The sequence below is a fragment of the Amphibalanus amphitrite genome, unplaced genomic scaffold (genome assembly GCF_019059575.1).
Source record: "Amphibalanus amphitrite isolate SeventyFive unplaced genomic scaffold, NRLGWU_Aamphi_draft 000038F_arrow, whole genome shotgun sequence".
Lineage (NCBI taxonomy): Eukaryota > Metazoa > Arthropoda > Thecostraca > Balanomorpha > Balanidae > Amphibalanus > Amphibalanus amphitrite.
Genome location: NW_024881534.1, coordinates 1,156,744 through 1,177,500, shown reverse-complemented (window position 1 = coordinate 1,177,500; position 20,757 = coordinate 1,156,744). Strand labels below are relative to the sequence as shown.

The 20,757-nt window shown below is 52.2% G+C and overlaps 2 protein-coding genes across 18 annotated transcripts in view; one reads left to right on the top strand and one right to left on the bottom strand.

The window, feature by feature from the left end:
• LOC122373389 (cAMP-specific 3',5'-cyclic phosphodiesterase, isoforms N/G-like) overlaps nucleotides 1–7,769 on the top strand; it is a 140,437-nt gene extending 132,668 nt beyond the window's left edge. For all 16 annotated transcript variants that reach the window (XM_043351409.1, XM_043351382.1, XM_043351400.1 and 13 more), the window contains 4 exons: nucleotides 3,970–4,124; nucleotides 4,470–4,592; nucleotides 5,712–5,894; nucleotides 6,227–7,769. In XM_043351409.1, the coding sequence (XP_043207344.1) occupies nucleotides 3,970–4,124; nucleotides 4,470–4,592; nucleotides 5,712–5,894; nucleotides 6,227–6,493 (728 nt within the window). In that variant the 3' untranslated portion in view covers nucleotides 6,494–7,769. The remainder of the gene's footprint in view (nucleotides 1–3,969; nucleotides 4,125–4,469; nucleotides 4,593–5,711; nucleotides 5,895–6,226) is intronic.
• Nucleotides 7,770–8,149: 380 nt separating this feature from the next.
• LOC122373283 (protein slit-like) overlaps nucleotides 8,150–20,757 on the bottom strand; it is a 102,153-nt gene continuing 89,545 nt past the window's right edge. For both annotated transcript variants that reach the window (XM_043351203.1, XM_043351213.1), the window contains 9 exons: nucleotides 19,865–20,172; nucleotides 15,846–16,062; nucleotides 15,281–15,420; nucleotides 14,882–15,051; nucleotides 14,501–14,708; nucleotides 13,643–13,877; nucleotides 13,191–13,414; nucleotides 10,731–10,991; nucleotides 8,150–9,179 (listed from right to left, as the gene is read on the bottom strand). In XM_043351203.1, the coding sequence (XP_043207138.1) occupies nucleotides 8,944–9,179; nucleotides 10,731–10,991; nucleotides 13,191–13,414; nucleotides 13,643–13,877; nucleotides 14,501–14,708; nucleotides 14,882–15,051; nucleotides 15,281–15,420; nucleotides 15,846–16,062; nucleotides 19,865–20,172 (1,999 nt within the window). In that variant the 3' untranslated portion in view covers nucleotides 8,150–8,943. The remainder of the gene's footprint in view (nucleotides 9,180–10,730; nucleotides 10,992–13,190; nucleotides 13,415–13,642; nucleotides 13,878–14,500; nucleotides 14,709–14,881; nucleotides 15,052–15,280; nucleotides 15,421–15,845; nucleotides 16,063–19,864; nucleotides 20,173–20,757) is intronic.

The following is a 20,757-nucleotide window of genomic DNA, read 5'->3' as shown; positions in this document are numbered from 1 at the left end:
CATATAGCGGACGGACATCGCCGAGATCGGAATTCACAATCATATCCTGGACAGAGAACACCCGAAAAGTATCGATATCTGTGCAGCTTCTGCTTTGCAAGTGCCTGCTGCAAGATTATGGTTCCTTGGTCATGTGTCAACTAATCAAGACGGAATTAAGTTCCTCTGCACACGTCATGTTTTGGTCGCTTGACCTGAATTTTTCAGCCCACACCGGAGCTGACATTTTATGCGACGGTGAGAGACCAGCGAGCGCCGTACGGTTTCTTTAGAATTGCTGAATAGAATATGTGATGGTGACTCATTCACGTCCACAGATAGTTCTTTGAAACGTCGATATTGTTACAAGAACCGCTATCCTTCTATGCCCTCATCCCCTACTCACGAGTCACGACATAAGCACACAAAAACGTGCCTAAAATAAACAGATGCCGTTGTAAAACGTTGACCATATGTCGCAAAGAGCGATGAATTCTGCTCTCCGGAAAGCCCGATAAAGAAGCATTCTCAGTGCTTTACGCCCAAGTGCGACCTGTCTACAGTTACGCCGAGGGCGCCTCTCCGTACCGCTCCGCTGGCCTTGTCGATGTCGTGACCTGACTGGCGCTGCAGCGGTGAGCCATCCGTTACCGTCTGATCATTGGAGGCCGTGTCTTGTGTCCCAAGAGAGCACTGACGAGACAGGACGCCGCTGCCGCAGCTCACAGACGGTATTGCTGGATGGGAGACCGGCTGACGATGTCTGAACTCTGAGGTGTGATGGAGTTGAGGGATGGTGACCTGAGTGCTGGGTGACGAGCTGGTCTGAACGGCAGCTTAGCTCGATTCTGGAGCCAGGTGAAGAGCTACATACAAGCCAAGGGGTGGAGGAAATATTGAGGAAAACAATTTACCAGCGTCGAATGTTACCGAGTCGCACATCGAGTCGGCTCTGAGAGTCGATTGGCACGGTACTCAGAAGTTGGCGTGTTGCCGTCTGCGCCGATTTGACCTATAGGGTCATCCATATTCGGCGGACGTAGAGCCGCTCTCAGCGCCTGTCTACGCCATCCATCGCAGCAGGCAGACATCGACTCAGGTTCCACGAAACGGGGCCCGGCGAAAGGTCGTCTGCCTGTTTAGGTGCCTTTAAGTGCTCTGCGCTGACTCTCGACGTTTGTGAGCAGCCTGCGAGAACCGCTCCTCGCCATTCGAATCGAATCAGTGTTGTGGGACTACATAGGGAACTCCTCGACTTGACTTTGGGTCGGGTCATCCTGACGACCCTGCATCTCTGCGCATCGCTGGACGTATCAGGCAGTCCCCCCCCCTCGCTGGAGGCAGCTCAAAGCGTCGGCTCGACCTCCGGGCTGCTGCGGCTGGCATGGCCGATATCGGTCGCTAAAGATAGATCGACCCGGCGAGCGAGAGCACACTGCCCTCGAGGCCTGATTGCGCCTCCCGGCGCGTGCCTGCGCGCTGGGCGGCTGTCGAATTGGCATATCGGCCCCAGACGCCGCCAGAACATGCCTAAAAACTCAAAACACCGCCCCCGCCCCCGCCCCCCGCCCCCGCCCCCGCCTCCGCCTCCACCTCCGCCTCCGCCTCCGCCTCCGCCCCCGCCTCAGAGTTTGCCTGGTTCTGCCGTCCCCGCTTTCGATGCCAAGTCGGTGAGGGGATGCTGCAAGACCCAAATTACAGAGGGACTAAGTTAAGTCGATAGTGAGTACGAATCGAAGTGGACGAGCATGCCATGCTTTATTCTCGGTTGATAAACAAGTGTTGATTCCTCGAAGGCGAGTCGGCGTGACGTCCAACCCCGCTGTGTACACCGCTGTCAGAAAGCTCGGCCCCGATGCGAATCCGGGGGTCAACAAACACTGGCTGGTGTGCCTGTGTGGAGCGCGGCTGGGTGTTTGATCTGGCAACCCTCCAGGTGTGTCGATTCAGCGCGTCGCTCCGGACCGCCGGATAGAGATCAACTGCCAGTTGTACGACGTATCACGTACGTTCTGTTGTCGAGCAATTGGAGGTAGACACTGGCGAGTAAATGGAACCATCGTGTACCGAGTGCAGAGTGATAATTGCACGTGATTGTACGGCAATGGGGTGTGGGGATACCCGCGGTGTTGAACTCGGATACGGCGAGGCAAACATCATTTCGCACGGCGCCCTCATCTTTTAGTTTAATTGGCTGGGTCCCAAGGTTTGACGGTGTTGATAGACTTGGCTGTTTTACCGGAGTCCGATGATATGCGATAATCGATCGGATGGCGAAATCCCTCGCTGCTTTCTTTTCACAACTGTGCTCTGTCGCCTTTTTAATTCCAGCTTAGCATCAGCATCTTGACGTCAGTGAAGACAAATATCGGCTGGAAGATTTGCTGCTTATTTTTGCTGGCTTTCTTGCCGAAGACTGACGGCCCGGCGTCAATCGGATCCTCTAGATCAGCTGGCAGTTCTTGGAAAGCATCTGCCGCTGATGCTAGTTTAATCAGCCAGCCTCGGGTCACCAGTTGACGTGGTGATAGCTCTCCAATCTGTAGTTACCGGTCAAAATCAGAGGCCGTGATCGACATTTGCGTCTCATGCTATAACCAGTCATAAGTCATGCATTTCGATCCGTTCCACCTATCACTTCTAGCTAAATCCCAATCAACGAGCTCAATTGTTGACCTCAGCCCTGTAATTATTATTATATCACATGCATGCTCTTCTCATTTCTACACTAACTGCCTCTCTCCATCCCGCCATGCCTTCCTAACCCCTCTGTTTCTGCACCGTATAGCGCAAGGCATCTTCCCCTGCGAATTCCCTTTATACCATCTTTGCATGAACTTAGCTCCCGAAGCTCCTTCTCCCGGCTCTTGGCTCCCTGCTCCAGCTCCAGCGGCTCCGGCTCCGGCTCTCTTGCTCGAGGCTCCGACTCCCGGCTGCTGGTGACAGTATGGTCTAGACTAAGTGGACACAGCTCCACAGACTGCCCGTGTCAGCCTTCCCTCCCCCTCCCCCGACTGATCGTGTCAGCAGCCCCGTCTGATCGTGTCAGCAGCCCCGACTGATCGTGTCAGCAGCCCCGTCTGATCGTGTCAGCTGACCCGTCTGATCGTGTCAGCAGCCCCGACTGATCGTGTCAGCAGCCCCGTCTGATCGGACACGTGTGTCAGCTTACCAAGCCGAGAGCTGACAGTGTCAGGTCGGCTTACCGAACTGACAGTCGCGTTGTCAATGGACCGGCTACCCTAATCCGCTCATATCGAAGGCACCGGCGGCTGCGCCAGCGGCGGTGATTGTGACGGTGGTGATGGTCTGGGGTGGAAGAGGTGCTAGTGGTGGTGCTGGGTTGGTGATTGTCTGACATTTACCATACCTGAGCAGATTTCTAACCTTATGGATATATTGCTGATCAGTGATCACTGTAGGCTGAGTGTTGTTTCGCTGAACGTTAACTTTTTTACGTTCGTTGCTTGTGGATGAATCTAGAACGTTTCATTCTCAGCGCGTCCCTCGGGGATGCTATCTATTAATAATTGTATGTTTTCGTCCACTCGTCACAGCGAGATGTTGCATCACTCTCGAGACCATCTGCAATTCGGATGTTCAGCGTGATATATTGCCTGAAATGCATTCCAGCGAGCTGGATGAAAGCGCCACTCGCTCGCCACTAATGCAGACACAATACTGATGGCCCTAATCCGGCATGCCGACAGCTGTATATGAACCACTCATGGAATCTGCCGTCTCGTCTTTGGTTTCCATTGTATTTTGGTCTCCGCATGCCTCGCTGCTTCTGTTGTATGATGTTGTTTCCTCTACAGTGAACCAATTACTAAACTCTAGGCACCGAATGAAACGTCCAGCATTCCAGCTTGCTCTCGTTTTCGCTACAATGGGTGTCAAAAATTGTACGTGTTATATCTCTTATGTTCTACCCACCCATATCTGATGCCTTGTTCTAACAGTTTTGGTTTGTTCTTTCCTTTTTCGCAGGCTCTGAACTGGCGCTGATGTACAATGACGAATCTGTCCTGGAGAACCACCACCTGGCCGTGGCCTTCAAACTGCTGCAGAATGAGAACTGCGACATCTTCGCCAACCTCAGCAAGAAGCAGCGACAGTCGCTGCGGAAGATGGTCATAGACATGGTCAGTGGGCTTGAAGCTTGGTACTTACGGTTAAAATGGGTGCATTATAGGTCTTGCAACGTGAAGGGATAAATGGAATGTCTGAAGGCATGCGGCTGAACTCCTTACCAGTGAACGTGATACCACGTCAGCTCCTTAAACGTGATGCCGTTTTATCTTCCGACTGTTAAAATGTTCGGCCTGAGTTCCTTTTCAGGGGTTGCATCGTAACGTTAAAAATAAACATATGTTCTATAGTATGCTATAATCTTGTCTGCATAATTTTATAACGCTTTGTGGGGGTTCATATAAACGTCCCAAACCATTGAGCTGCCGATGTATAAATGCCGTTGTGTTTTCCGCCAGGTCCTCGCCACGGACATGTCGAAACACATGAGCCTGCTGGCCGACCTGAAGACGATGGTGGAGACGAAGAAGGTGGCCGGGTCCGGCGTCCTGCTACTCGACAACTACACTGACCGGATACAGGTGAGCCCAGCTACATACAACTAGGGTCGGTGTTCTACATGATTAGTGGTAGAAAGGCTGGAGACTACATAGGGATGCTAGGCTGGAGTTGAATCTCTAAAGCGATATCAAGGATAACTCGATCCGTTTAGAAATCTTTCACGACATTTTTTATAGGCAGTAGTGCATGCGATCGCGATTACTTTATCGGGTTAATCGAAAGTTTGAACCGGCTGCTGCGCTGTAAAGATGCCATCTTGTTGTCAATAAGAACCATCTGTGCGGTAAACACGTAAATTCGTTGCACAATACTGCACACAGCGTAACTGGCCGTAAACGCTGCACAGTTGGCCAGTGTCCAGCCTCTGTCCCAGACCACCACTTGACGTTGGACAGGAACAAGTGACGTCTGTTAACCGTGGCCCGGCGGGGGGAGGGGCGGGGACGCTCCTGAGGTCACTGCGTCTTGCCGCGGCGGGGCGGAACGGGGTTCGTAGATCTACGAACCCCGAGTGATCTATCACTCTCAGCTGAGTTCCGGCGGGCCAGTGGCCGCAGTGGGCTGAGCTCAGCTCCCACTGCGCCATAAGCGGGCTTCTTCTCAGCCGCGACAGTGACGCCGCACGGTGTAAAAATAGGAGCGGCGCCCCACAAGTGGCTGAATGCTGGGCTAGTTTCGCCCTGCGGGACGCCCACTCTGTGAAATTAAACCATGTTTATGAGACTGACTCAGCTGCGATTTATTTTTGTTCGAGATAATTTGTGATTTCGTCCTAGAGAACTCCTTAGAATGCGGAGACTGACTGGGGATTTATATTCATGGTTCTGGTTATCAAGCTGCTTTGCTTTTGAAGTTATTCTAGTCTGAAGCTATTATTGCGTCATATGACTAATATTGGGCATTTATGAAACTGTAACTTACCAATATCCTGTGATAACATAACGTATGGTGACCAAAGATAACATTGCCTGAGATGTCTTCATCTACCGCTGCTATCCAGCGGTGATCGCTGTCCCCTGTTCCTCCACATCTCCCTCTACTGACCCCCTCTCCCTCTCTCTCCCTCTCCCTCCTTCCTTCGGGTCTCCCACCCTCTACCCCTCTCTGTACTGACCCGACCCTCCCTCTCTCCCCCGCAGGTCCTACAGAACATGGTGCACTGCTCTGACCTGAGCAGCCCCACCAAACCGCTGGAGATCTACCAGCGCTGGGTGGGCCTCGTTATGGAGGAGTTCTTCCACCAGGGCGACCGGGAGCGGGAGATCGGCATGGACATCTCACCCATGTGTGACCGGCACAACGCCACCGTGGAAAAGTCGCAGGTGCGTATGGTGTGGACTGGAGCACTGGAGGTCGTTAGTTTGGTGGTGTGTTGATGTTTTGACGTAGAACCTCTTAGATCAGTTAAATGCATGTGACGGATGTGCGATATGCATTTTTTATTTTAGAATATGCAGCTGTTGCAAGGGTAAACATTATTAGGCTGAAAGAAGGAAATTCTGGTGTACCAACAACGTAACTTCGTTTGACATCACCAATTCAAATAACCTCTTGTCTAATATGCTACTAGCAATATACCGCTTAAGTTGGTTCGCATCAAACTTCCCACTCATCCCTCCACACCTCACTGACTCTCCCTCCCCTCCTCCCTCAGGTGGGCTTCATGGACTACATCGTGCACCCTCTGTGGGAGACGTGGGCCGACCTGGTGCACCCGGACGCCCAGGACATCCTGGACACGCTGGAGGACAACCGCGACTGGTACCAGTCCATGATCCCCATCAGTCCGAGCAGCAGCTCGCACGAGCTGCGCGAGGACGGCGAGGACGAGCTGCAGGAGGAGCCGGTGCGCGTGCAGATCACGCTCGAGCGGCCCGAGCAGGGCGCCGCGCCGCCGCGGACCGACGCAGACGCCTCGTGAGGTTGTGATAGCGCGCGCGCGGCGTTTCGTTACCTCAGCGCGTTTTTGTACGACCGGAGCCGTCTGGTGGCGGGCGGCGCGCGGGCGGAGGGCGCCGCGGCCGCGCCGACTCCCTCGCCGCCGCCGCCGCCGCCGTCAGCCGTGAGCGGACTCCCCCACTCGTGCCAAAGCTGCGTGCGCAAACTGTGGCACAAATGCCGCCGGTAGAGCGGCCCATTCGAGACTGCAGCCATGGAGCGCTCTGTATTTTTGCAGGAATTTGACTTAGTCTTGTTTTTCATGGCGAGCTGAGCGCTGAGTGTTATTCCGCGGTCGGCAGTGGAACGGTGGCACAAGAGCCCACTAGTGTAGCGGCACCTGGCTGCGCCCGGGCAGCCGCGGACGGGCTGGACCCTCCGCCGCACGAGTGTCTCAGTCCGCACCACGCACACACACATACACACCGAGCGAGAGTGAGTGAGAGAGCGAGCGAGCGAGAGACACTCTGCACCTGAACCGGGCCCGTCGGCTCGGCACCTGCATCAACCCATCTGCCTGTCCCCAGTCATTTTAGATAAGTATTCGTTGTGCGCTTGGGTTTTGGGGCTCTTTGGGTACTTTGCTGGTATTGCTAAGGCCTACTGCTCGTAGATACGGTTACAGTTTCGAGACTGTAAGTTTTGAGATTGTAACTGTCGCGTTCGATTGTTCGCGGACTGTGTGGCCAGCTGGTCTGCGCCGGACTCAGTCGTTTTTCGTTAATTTTAAGTTTTACCCTCATAAATTTAACCTATCAGTACAATTGGTTTATCCTGTATGTGCAATATGTCCGCAGAGACGCCATGTTTGGTTCGGAAGCCGTGTCAAATCGACGGACAGACAGACATACAAACAGGCAGACTGGCACCCTGGTGTAAATATTAATCCACGTAGGAGCCCCGTTTGATATGCTTTCCAGCCCCGTACCATTCGCACCCCAACTCCGGGTAGGTTGCCACTTAGTGCATCGTTGAGCTTTAAGTCTACGATATATAGATGTTTAAGCAGTGGGTGCCCATTGGTAAACAGACTATGGTCAGCAGCTGGACATCTGAAGGTAGCAGGCTCACTCGGCGGCGCGTCCCGGCGCGGAGGGTCATGTCGGTACCGTTTCGGGGTCACCTACCCCCTTCAGTGCCGCCCCCGCCGGCCCAGTTTCGGTGAAAGTCGCTCCTGCCGACATCGTTCATCGTCAGAGAGCAAATGGGTACCTGTATGTTATAACTAACGCAGAAAATAATAAATGTATGTTTTAAGAGTGGTGTGTTAACTGTTTGACGGTGGCGAGCTAGAGCGAGGAGTGCTTTGTGTGATACTGATTTATCGACTCACGTCATAGGATTCGGGGAAAACAAGATCAGTATGACAGGACAGAACTGAACAGCGCGGTGCGGCTACGGGCGAATGAAATGTTAGCGGAGCTGAGCCGTACTTATGTGGATGTTCCTAGATGGCGCTAGTAGTATACGCCTTAAAGTATGCTGTGCCGCAACACCTCCAGTGCGGCCGTAGCAGGTTACGTGACTACCCAGCATTCCGGGTTCAAATCCTGCTCAGTTTAAACTTTCCAAGTGCTCACTTTTTCAAGGGGATCATTACCTCAACGCAAGAAGATTACTTATACATAAGGAATCCGAATTCGAGCAGCGGTAGATATATTGCAGCCAAAACATGCAAAACTCCCAACGACGACCTCGTTCTAGTTATTATTTACAACAAAAATAGAAGTGTCGCCGGGTCATATCATCGGCCACCCTACCACCGCTCGACCCTAATCTCTGATGAATGCAATGAAGTTGAACAAGTAGACCACACATGGCGACAACGCGCGCGAGGAGCTGCATAAGACTAACCGGACGCCCCGTGCGGCGCAACAACACCCAGCACGAGTCAGCTGCAGTCAGTAACATCGCTACTTAAAATATCGCGTCCGATTTGACAGCGCTGTGCCGCTTAGTCCGCTCACTTCACTTCACATGCGTCAGAGCGCAGGTGGGCGCCACGCCAGCCGCTTAGTACGAGCCTAATACTGCCGGTTCAGCCGCGTACGCAACCGAGCCGCTCGAGCAAACAACGCAACATCAATAATAATATCAGATCCTATGTGCAGCCACTAAGTACGATCAGGTATTTAGTGCTGAGGGATTGCAGGCGCGTCCGCCCGTCGGCACGCGCTCAGACGTCTCCCGCGGGACTCACGATTCCTGGCGGGCTCACGCCGCTCGGACTCGTGATTCCGGACGCAATCCGGACCGTAAGAGACGCACTCATGCCGCCATCGGTCCATTTTGGACTCGAGTTCGGACATACACTTCACTAAGACCGGCGACAAGCGCCTGTAGTTCTTGGCACTGAATGTCCACTCACTCCCGTCCACTTAGGTCGTAAGTTAGCCGGCACAATACAACACCGCTCAGTTCCCGGTTCGAGCCTCAGGCTCGGCGGCACTTTTTACGGCTGCAGCGGCAGCGTTTGACGATCTGCAGCTGTTTGATGTAGCGCGTGCCGTCTTGACAGAGCATGCGCACCTTACGCGTTCTCCAGCGCTGCGGCCGGCAGCAGGCGTTGCTGCACGAGCCGCCGCACGTGGCGTTGCGCACGGGCCGCCGGGAGCGGCACGAGTTCTCGCGCACGTACTCCTTGTAGGTGTTCTTGCGGCACGTGGGTGCTGTGGGGAGAAGGGGCGGGTTAGTTAGAAGTGCACGGGAAGGTCAATCGGCAAACTTAAATGAAGGTTGCTTCCCTGTAAACTGGGATCTCCGGATGTCGAGTACTTTAATTCAGGGTTTCGGAGTCGGAGTCGCCCGGAGTCGTGGCAAGCAGCCAGGAGTCGGAGTCGGAGTCGGTCCAGCTGCCTCGACTCCGACTCCGGAAAGTTAACTGAAGTCAATCCGTGCTATCACTTTTCAGTTGTTTTTAACCAGTGCCCCACGACAAAATTCGTTTCCGGTGATCACAAATAAGGTGTTTTTCACACATCTTGTTTTTGTTCTGAAAAGCTAACATTGCATCTTAAAAATTTCAAATTATGTCATAATTTAGTAGGCAAGCATTTTGTATTTGATGACCCCCCCCCTCGTTCACCGCTCAGCTAGGGGTCGCGTAAATATGACCTTGAAACCGTTTTCAGTGCTAGGTATATGGGCGAAGATGCGCCTTGTCGCTGAGGCCGGTGCGGCTTGAACGAGGCGCGAGTTGCAGCGCGATGCGGCGCTTCCCGGCGTCGTTTGAGCAGGCAAAGGTGCATTCCGGATCGAAAATTCCTTAGAAAATATTCTCACACAGTTACGACCACGGTATGCCAAAGCTGGTGAGACCGAAGCAGCATTTCAGCGGCAATCGAAGAAAATCTGGGGTCTGATGGACACAGGCAAATGTTCCATCATCTTCGTCAAGGCCAAATAAATGACTGACAGGCTGGTCCACGAGGGGTTCATGGACACCACAATCAAGGCGACTTGCCCTAAGGGTTATTTCGCACTTCAACAGCACGGAGCGCCCTCCAACAACGTCGCTGCCGTCCAAACCAAACTGACAGAGGAGCTCGGCGGACCAGATCACCGTGGTGAAATAAGATTAGGCCACCTTATTATCCCAGCTTTAACCCGCTCGACTAAGGCATGCTACGCGTTTTGCAGAATTAAGCTCTAGGCCACCTCTTATCCCAGCCTGGAGTCGCTGAAGACTCGCATCATGACAGCATGGGAGGACAGGAAATGTCCTGCATCGTCAAAACCCGCAGGCGCTTCCGCCCTTGCGTCGAGGCCGTCGTCGCCACAGACGGTGGTACAATGAATGGGCACTTAGCAGAAGCATGTGGCTTGGTGTTCCTGGTCATTGTTTTTTGTATTGCTGAGTATCTATGGACCAAAGGCATTTACTTTAAAAAAATGTTGAAAAGCGCCAGGACTTTCTGGACACCTAGCATGGCGCGTCATATCACTCGGAATTTTGGCAGCCACCATTGCCCTTTGTATCAGACCCAGAGTCGGAGTCGGAGTCGAAGTCGGAGTCGGTCAGGAGCCCGGAGTCGGAGTCGGAGTCGGAAGAGCACTACCACGACTCCGAAACCCTGCTTTAATTTCTGAATGGAGCATGTAAGCAACCTAACCTAACACATTTCAGAAAGGTGGATGGCACATGTATCAAAAAAGCCAGCAAGCATTACCAAAACATTAGCGATATCAGCTTGACATCTTTGCACGCTCTTTCCACTTACCCTGATCGCAGAGTTTGCCGCCCCAGCCGGCCCGGCAGCGACACCTGAAGTCGGTGCCCCTCCCGACCTTCTTGCAGCGTCCCTTGAGGCAGGGGCTGGGCAGGCAGGGGTCCGGCGGCGGCGGCTGCTGCTGCTGCTGCTGCGTCTGGTACCCGGGCCGGCCCGGCAGGTCCTCCGAGCAACCCGGCTTGACGTGGCGCCGGCCGGGCGTCTCGTGGAAGTCGCTGAGACTGCCGTCGATGTAGAGCCGCTGCAGACAGCCTGGAGAAGAGGGAGGTGGTTGGTACAGGCTGGGAGGCGATGATAGGGCCTGGTGCAGATACACGTTACTGAATTCGATGGAAATGTTGCGGATTGGCAAAACAAAACACTTTGATTGAATGTTTGTGTAAAGATAAATGCATGTCTGCTTTTCTGTTTGGTTCAATAGTAGAGGTGGCAAAATGTGGACCCGAGGACCCGGTCCAAAGAACCAGTCTGGACCCATATGGGTCCAGACTGGTTCCTGGAAATTTTCTAACGGGTCCAACCGGGTCCTACCATAAACTATGCATCTTGCACACTACACATTATTGCAAAATATAAGGTGAACGGAAAGAAAACATTTGCTGATGTATATTTCTTAGCACACTGTAGCTCATAAACATTCCCAGTGAGGAAAAGGCTGTTTTACATGATGCAACTAATGATACCTACAAATAGTTTGTATTGCTTGACGTTTGGGGAACGGGTCCGACTGGTTCCGATTCCAACTAAAGACCGGGTCTGACTGGTTCCATAAATGTCCAGCCGGGTCTGGTTCGAGTCTGGTTCCCAAAATTTTCATCTTTTGCCACCTCTATTCAATAGCGTTCCCAAGGCCCTATATACCAGGTAAGGACACCAGCCGTTTGACCTTGAACGCCGCCGGCCGGCCGATGACGTCATTGGAGGCAAGCCGGCTCGGCGGACACACAAGGCGAATGCATAACGGAGGGGCGTTGGAACGTTACGGGAGCCGGGGAGATATTTTAATGTGGTTGCATACCACCATTGTTATGTTGATTGATCTACAGACTGCAATCTTTTAAACCTCGATGCATCCTAGGCCTGGATGGTGCGTACATTCGTGGAACGATCACCCCGTCCGACGTCCGTGGTCGAAGCTGTCATATAGTATTAAAGACACTAAGACGGCCGACGGGTGCAATAACGGCGATCTGATCCCGTCTCTGGCGAATCTAGAGGGGTCGTAAAGGCCGAATCTGACCGTCTATTTTTAGGGAAACGGGGTGGGTGAATTGACAACCGATGGCTTAAGAGATGATGAGAAGGGATCCCGTCGTCGATTGTTGTTTGACAGACAACACATGTTGTACTGGGCGTATGACCATCAGAGGTAATGCCTGAACGTAGGCAAGCATAATTGTTCTGTCATACTGTTTAGGAATATAGAATGGTAATGGAGATTATTGAGGATATGATCTCTACATTACAGGAATTCACTAATTACTACGGCCCATAGGGGCACCGCCGGAGCTGTTGTTTTGCCATCGGTCCCAGGCAACTCCAGGGAGCTGCAGTACCCGGCGGCCAAAGCGGCCACCTCGTCGACTCGCAGGTCCTGTGGGATTCCGTGATGCTTTAGTGCTTCACCCACAGAAGCACGGGCATAGCAGTAGGATGTGGGGCTAGGTGTCTGTCCACCTCTTCATTGAAAGAACAACGTATACAGCGCCTGGTCCCGCCGAAGCTCGGTATCGACCGTGACTTATTCACAACTGGCGGATCCAGGAAGCGGTCTTGGACACTGCGGGGGCTTACCCCAAAAAGGTTTCTCGGAATTAATTAAAAAAAACTCGGATTTCGATTCCTTGCGCACTGCTGTGCAGTGTGATTAACCAACATTTCCTCAGAAAAGTTGTGAAGTTTTCTCTGATTCTCGAAAAGCGATTTCGGGCGCTGCCAATGTGGGGGAAGACATTTGCCCCAAATGCCTTCCCCTGGATCCGCCAGTGGGTTGCCCCACTCCGAGCTTGACTAAAAACGTCTTCAAACCCCACCAGAAACCGATGGTAAGGTGAATTTAAATCCAATAACTCATCTCTGTCTGCCAGCCTAAATATACAACACATGGTACGGCACCCGGCCCTGTCTGAGCTATGAGCCGATCGCGATATTTTCGGCTTTCCCCATCCCAAGCTCGATTAGAAACGTTCTCCTTCCCCACCCGATTGCTGATGTCAATTCAAATTCAATACCTCATCTCTGTCTGCCCGACCATACCCCATTCATTGCACACCGTTCAGCGCCCCGCCCCGCCAGAAGTATCCTAGCGCGCTGAGCACTTGCCTCCAGCCGCGTCATCGCGAGGCCCCGCGCGGCCCATAAATTAATACATTGCGCGAATAGCCGTGTCACCCCCCTGAGCGTTCCGTATAGCTTTACTCAGCAAAACCGTACACATCACCCGGCTCTGACCTCCGAAGCTGGAGATGTCCCTCAGGTGCCACTGGCTGTAGGCGTTGACGCCGACCTTCCGCGGCAGGCCTCCGATGTAGAGCGGCGCGTTCACCCTCATATACTGCTGAGAGCCCTCGTTGACGATCGAGCGCGTCTGACCCCCATCAATACGCAGCGTGAGCCGCTTGTGGTCGAGGAGGAGCTCGATGGTGTGAGAGCGGCCGTCGCTGATCACCTCGTAACTGTGGGAAGGGAAGGGGAGTTAGGCTGTGTCAGGGACTAACTTAGCAAAAGATCCTTCAAATATAAGGTACGATACAATATTTTACAAGATATGAAGACATGTCATGTCATTGCTTACTCACTTTCTGTGTAAAGCATCACATCTCAAACCGACTTGCTTTCCTACCATTCCTTAGATATGACTTGAGCGTCATTATTCAGGTAACCATTCCTTCTTATTTTCTCACCTGAACATGTTTGACACGGGGTAGTTGCCCACATCGTAGCTAATCCTGAGCCGTCCCTTGAACAGCTCGACAGCCAGATGCTGGGATCGGCCGTGATAGAGCAGCACTCCGCTCTGGGTCTCCGTCATCACCACCAGGGTCAGGTTGGCCGTCGGTAGAGACTTGAGCGGCGCCAGCTCCAGGTAGGAGTCGTTCCTCGTGAACCGCAGACTGCTCAGGTGTTCGCAGTGTTTGCCTGTACGAGCAGGGTCACAGCGGGTCAGACATAGACCGAGGGGTAAAATATGTCAGGGGTGTAAGGCGGTTTGGGGAGCGGCGGAATGGTGGAATGTCGGGCTGGGGCGGTTTTAGGGGACCGTTGGGGAGTTTTAGTGTTCAAGAATGAATGGTGTACGGCCGCTGCATGGTCGTAACGATTTCCGTTGCTCGGTCACTCGCTGTGGTTTCAGTTTACTGGAAAGGGACCAATGGGATTGAATGGTTGTGGCCACATCCGGTTCACGTAACATAACAGCATAAACCGCACGGCAGGCTATTGGTCCCAAAACAGACCCACGGTTAAACGATCAGTCTGCCACAAAAGCACGGGTTTATAACTATATTTATATATAGTCATGATGCCATGAAAGGCACGATTACTAATGTTGAATTGTTGAGAGTTGATATGAATCGATGATTACATGATTGATCATTGATCTCGATTTGACCATGCCATTGATCATCGCTAACGGTCAATCACCAAACAGGTTGGTTGCGCTACGTTGGTCAAAATGTATCCTAGTCAAGTCACTGTAACGTTCTAAGCCTCTATATCTCCACCATGACCTACATTATATCCCGAGCCCAGGCATTACGTACCCGAGTAGCCGGCGTAGCACTGGCACACGTAGTCGGCAGAGTTCTTTGGCTGGAAGCAGACGCCGTTCTTGCAGTCATGCTGCTGACAAGGAGACGTCTGCGGGTAGTTGAGAGCCACCATCGGGCCCAGCTCGCAAAACTTGCCGGAAAAGTCGCCTGAGCATTTGCACGAGTAGCCGTTGACTTCATCGATGCAGGCTGCGCCGTTCTGGGGGTGGGCGAGGATCAGTCAGGTGGTGATGCACAATTGCTGTTATAAGGTCAATCCTAGTGTCCTATCTAACTAAATGAAGAGCAAACATGATTCTCAAAGGAATTCGACAGCCTAACCCAATGAGAAGTCTGAGTTGTTCAAGTCATAATCGAGCAGAGGATCCTCACCTGGCAGAGGTGGTTAACGCAGTCGTCGATGTTGTCGGAGCAGTTGTGTCCCTGGAAGCCGGTGGGGCAAGTACAGCTGTACGAGGTCCCCAGATCCACACACGTGGCACCATTCTTACACGGGTTGAAGCTCTTGCTGCAGTACTCGATCTCCTTCTCGCAATATTGACCTGAAGACATACAGCATAATGAGGTAACATTGAGGCGGTGAGCAACGCTCAAATACTAGCTGAACTAAACCAGCTTCATCCAGCTCATCGCAAATTTATAATATCACTCATCGCAGGGACACCACCTTGCGTTCGCAAACACAACAACGGCGACTATCCTGTCATCTATCAAGACATTCGTCCTGTCAGCCAGGTCCCAACGCGGCGGCGCGACTGTCCTGCCACCTACCGGCGAACCCTGGCGGACACCGGCAGCGGTACTGGTTCACGCCGTCCTCGCAGGTGGCATTGTTGACGCATCGGTGGCCAAGGCAGTCGTCAATGTTGGTCTGACACCGGTCTCCAGAGAAACCGGCCCGGCAGTGACAGCTGGCGGGCGGGAACGGTGCGGTTAGGTAGGAGTGGTGATCTGACTTGCTGACAGAATGTGGAAAGTACGTAATAATAAGTGCTCTCAGGTAAAGCAAAGGCTGTTGACTTAGTCCCTATGGAGAACATTTGTTTTGCACACTTATGCTTCAACTTAAATCGTGAAAGGCGTAGGTATACTGCGAGATGTGTTCAATGACAGCTGCAGGACACATAAGTAAGCAATAGCCATCCAGCTGCAGCAGCGGAAGGAGCATTTTGGGCGCTGATCATTACCCGATATGTAAAACACAACACACAAAAGAAAGCAGTAGCTTACAGTTGATTTGAATCATCAGGCCCATCAAGCACACCGCAAACCAGGCATGATTCCCTCGCCTTTTTCCTGCATTTCGTACGTATGACCTAACCACCGCATTACTCACGTAAATCGGCCTTGCTCGACGACCTTGCACGTTCCTCCGTTATCACACGGGTTTCCGTAGCACGCGTCGATCTTGGACTGGCACTTCTCGCCGTAGAAGCCAGCCGCGCAGGTGCACGTGTACTCCTGCTCGCCGTGTGGCGTGCACGTGGCGCCGTTTTCGCACGGGTCAGTGTAACAGACGTTACACTTGGCGAGAACCTCACGGCGCACCGGACCTGGGGACGGGCGGGAATCTCAGATGGTCATTTCGTCACTCGATGATCACATGAACTGCGAGTCAGGTGTTGATATAAAGCTAGTTGTCTGGCCAGAAATCTGTCCATTTTGAGGAATTTAGGCGTTGCTCCTACTGTTCCTTGGACGGCAGTTTATACAATCACCGGCATTTCGCTCATATTGAGACATTTGCTCACTTTTGCAGTCCCTCCCTCGATCGGTGATCTGCTGAGCTAATTGTGACTCATGGAATATCCACTAGACGGTGAGACGGAAGTAGACTAGACGACCGCCGTGTCAGACAATGGGGCGACACGCCGGCCGTGACCAGGGAGTTTGTGACGGACTTTTCCAGGAACACGGACATCACACAGAGACACCTGGGCAAAATCTGACCTTCACATCTGGCGGGCAATATGTGGCAGACAAAGATTATTTGTCTGCTCGAAGGATTACAACGGATAGTATAAAATCTTCACATCCTTGATCAACAAAACAATGTTCCGATAAGAGTATACTTATCATGAGCTCACAATGGATTTACATGTGTTCATTTAAGAGCGTGGCGTATTTGTGGAGAGGACATGGGCTGCACCTTATCGAGACCGAATTACTACCTTATTGGATGAATCACAGATTGAAGCCAGACTGAGTGTTAGCTACTCCCGAACATATTTGGATTCACGAATGTCTTCTACTTCGGCCATGTATCAGAAGGGTCATAGTCATTACCAAACGTTGCGAGTTGCGACTAGTGTCCTGGAATCAAGCACATGAGCTGACTTGAAACCAAGCTAAACTACGAAAGCTGAATCCCCTCAATCATACAATCTCTTATTTTCTTTTCTGTAATAAACAACCACAAACTGGTGTATGATGTTGCAATATCCGCATTCAAGCTCGTCCGTCATTCAAGTTCGAAGCAGTCGCAATACCAGCGCAGCATCGTATCCATTCGTGACGCGCCTAGCCACGAGCATAACGCTTAGCGCCGGAGACGACATAAATTGAATTGTGCTGTCGTTTACGGCTTCATTTATGGCCGTGCAGCTAGTCGGTGTTCGCGTCACGGACGCCATCAACCACAATCAGACGTGACGCCCGGTCAGAGCCGGCTGGACGGACGGCTGGCGAGCGGCGCCGACGCAGCGGCTGGGTGCCCGAGACTGGGCTCAGCTACCGCCTCAGGCGGGCAAGGGTGTCCTCTATATTGTGAAAACGTAGATTGTGCCAACTTTGATGCATAGGCATTTAGGCGGCGTCTGTAGCGAAGGTATGCGTGCTTCTCCGCAGCTAGCGTTGGCCAAGGAGAAGTGAGAACCTGCGCCACCGCTTCCAGCGCGTCATTTCCAGTATCTGAATGTCACTCAGTCTTCACTACCGCTCGGGAGCAGGCTGCTCGCACGATAACGAACTTCCCCAGAGACCGAGCCGTCAGATTGTATGGCAAGCCGGTCCTTAGGGAGTGCAGGACCGAAGAGTTCCCCTTGACAGCCGTGGGGATGGAAGGTCCCCAGGGAACTCGTGGAGATCTCAGCGTGAGACAGTGTCAGACAGCGAGAGAAGGCGTGAAGGTGAGGGAAGGCGTGAGGAAGAGACAGCGAGAAAGGGTAAAGGCGTGAATACAAGACCGTAAGAGAAAATGGCATTTAGCTGGGAGGCAGCTATGGCAGTGATACAGGGTAACATTTCAACGCAGGTATCTTGAACTTCACATCAACAGGAAATCACATCGTGGCGTCTGGGACCACTGTGGCACCTCCGAACCAGGAAAGGAGGAAGCAGAAGCGATGTAGTGCTTAAAATGATTTAATTTTAGATAGCAGGATTAATCACTGGCCATGAATGCTTTCATGGTCGATGTCATGTTAATTAAAGGTAGTGTGCCACCTTTGAAAGATTTCCCATTTTATTTTTCCTAGGATAAGAAGCTTCTGTTTTTACCTAATATCGCAAAAAAAATCAAAAATGGGCCTGGAATAGTGCCTTTTTCGCCTAAAAGTTTATCGGTTTTTAGATATGTATAACAACTGTAGTGGGCTCACCTGCAAACAGGCGTCGGGCAACAATCGCGAATGCGGCGCACTTGTGACAATAAGCAAAGGTCATTATAGTGTTACGACCATACGACGTACGGGAATGAGTTATCAGCTGTCTAATCGTAGACAACACAATGTCGAGCCTTAAACTGTAAGCCCGTATTGGTATTGTTTCTTTTATTTGGCTGCCGAACATTATTTATGGTTTGAAATATGATTTTATGTAAAATAATTGATATGAAAAAGCCGTCTTATAAGTTATGACCCCATTTCACCACACGCAAGTGGCAGAAATGACAATGATCAGCTGACGCATTTTTCTTGGCCGAAGTCAGAGCGCGCAGCCCGACGCACCACCACCGCACCACAAAGTATGAGCAGAAGCCGCGCCCAAAGCCAGGGCCCCGGTAACGTGAGGTAGCCGAGTCGGGGCAGCGTGCGCTGACCCAAGCCGGGGCCGCAGCTTTGGGCGCGGTCTACCGCATCCCCGCGGGCAGCCCCGGGCTATCACATGACACCGGGAGGACGCGCGGCTCCGGCTTGGGTCAGCGCACGCTGCCCTGACTCGGCTACCTCACGTTACCGGGGCCCTGGCTTTGGGCGTGGTCTACCGCACCACCTAACAGGCGTGTTCGAAACCGCAGGAGCTGATGATGAACGGGTTTATCGAAACTTGATTGGATGAGCATATCGGTAATAGCGATTTCAGTGTGTGCATTTATTGTTCATAGTGGTGTGAAATGTGGTTGGGGTACGACCGACAACCCGTCGGGGCGAATTTCGCACTGGGGTACTCAAAATTTGAAGAATTTAAGACGTTTCCATGAGTTTTGAAGGTATGGATAAGTTCTAAAAATCCGGTTCTCCTTACCTGGGCCATTAACTCCATACGGTCCAAGAAAGCTGGCACACTACCTTTAATCATGCCATAATATCCACCCAGTCATATATTCACCGAATCGTAGTCCCGCCCACGAAATGACATTGGCAAAGACAACGGAATTCCATTGTTTGTTCGTGATGACAAAGTATGCAGTGTCAGTTGAAGCGAAGGCCGCATTACAATGTAACGCCGACATCGAAATGGATACTATCATGAGCAACTCAAGGCTCCTGCTCAACATTCCAGTGCCCTTTCATCGGGTGCGCTAAGGCGGTATCGCGACGATGTAGGTCCCAAAAACAGCCTCTTGTTAGCACGGCGAAAGCAGTATCGTGCGAGCTTTCTTCGCCATCGATAGGTTCACTGAGTGACGATTCCCTGCTCGATGAGGTGTAGCGAGCGAGGTGCGACGCCGGTATGACATGGACAACATACACGGCCTTAGAGTCGTCATATCTGAACGACGTATGATTTAACTTGCATTGGGTCATCAAACCCTGCCAGGAGGCGAACATATCAAGTCGGAATGAATACGGCGAGGCCTCTAGCCTTTGCGTGGAGCGCTCAAAGCCTAGCTACAAGGCATGTTCCACCAACTCAATCAGTATTTGGATAGAAATCAAATGGTCGTATTTGTTTGATCTATAGAAAAGTAACTGAAGTGCTTAGGTTTCCTGACCACCGCACTGCCAACTTCATTATGTAGGACCCATGACCTTCATATCACCCATCCCAAGTCAGAGAAAACCCAGAAGCACATGACGTTCTTCAATGACGCCCGCATTCTAACATCCCCAACTCACATCACACTACCCCTTCTCAAATCTCACATCCCGCTCCACTCGTCTACCTACTCACCCGTCCCACACCTTGACCCACCTCTGCAGGTGAACTTGCTGGAGGGCGTGGTGAGCACCAGCTTGTCCTGCAGCTGCCGCGGCTCGGCACAGCGCGCGATACCCGGCTCCACATAGTCGCCCTTCACCCAGTCGGAGAGCCAGCGCAGGCCGCAGTCGCAGTAGAGCGGGTTCGAGCCGAGCGCGATGTGTGTGATGTCCCGAAGGTCGTCGAACGCGCCGTCCGGCAGCTGGGAGACGTCGTTACCCTGTAGACTGAGGATACGCAGAGCCTTCAGCCCGGCCAGGGCCGAGCGCTCGACACACTGCAGCTTGTTGTAGCTGACCAGCCTGAGGGAGGGAGAGGGAGCGGTCAGAGAAGAAAGGCGATCCGGAGTCCGGAGATCAACATTACACTGATCTCTATAGGTAGGGCGCAAATTACAAAGGGAGCATGAAATACAAAGAGAAAACTCTCAGGCCAACATGTCTTCTTCACCTAAAGTTGTTGGTGCTGGGAAGTGTAGCGTTGATAACGTTGTGTTTAATCATAATTTTATGGTAAACATGCACCGTTTAAAGCCGCATGAATTAGCAATGAGTGAGAGAAAGGCTGTCAGCTCACACCCACTTCCCTGCTGACATACATCCGTCTAAAAATAGCCACTAATAACGTCGCGCAGAGAATTCATGCCGTCCTCTGGTTGCAGACCAAACTAGATCATCTGAGCGTGGCCCATGCATACAAATACGGCCCACATGTCATCTCTGCTCCGCCGAGGATGAACAGCGTTCAGCGGGTGTTACTCAGGCGGCGACACTGGGTCGTATGTAAGGGTTCGTTGAGCTGAGTCAACTGACCAAGACGGCTGGATCGATTCACCACAGATACGGTTACCAATGGTGACTAGAATTGTTTTTATCCTGACTGAATTC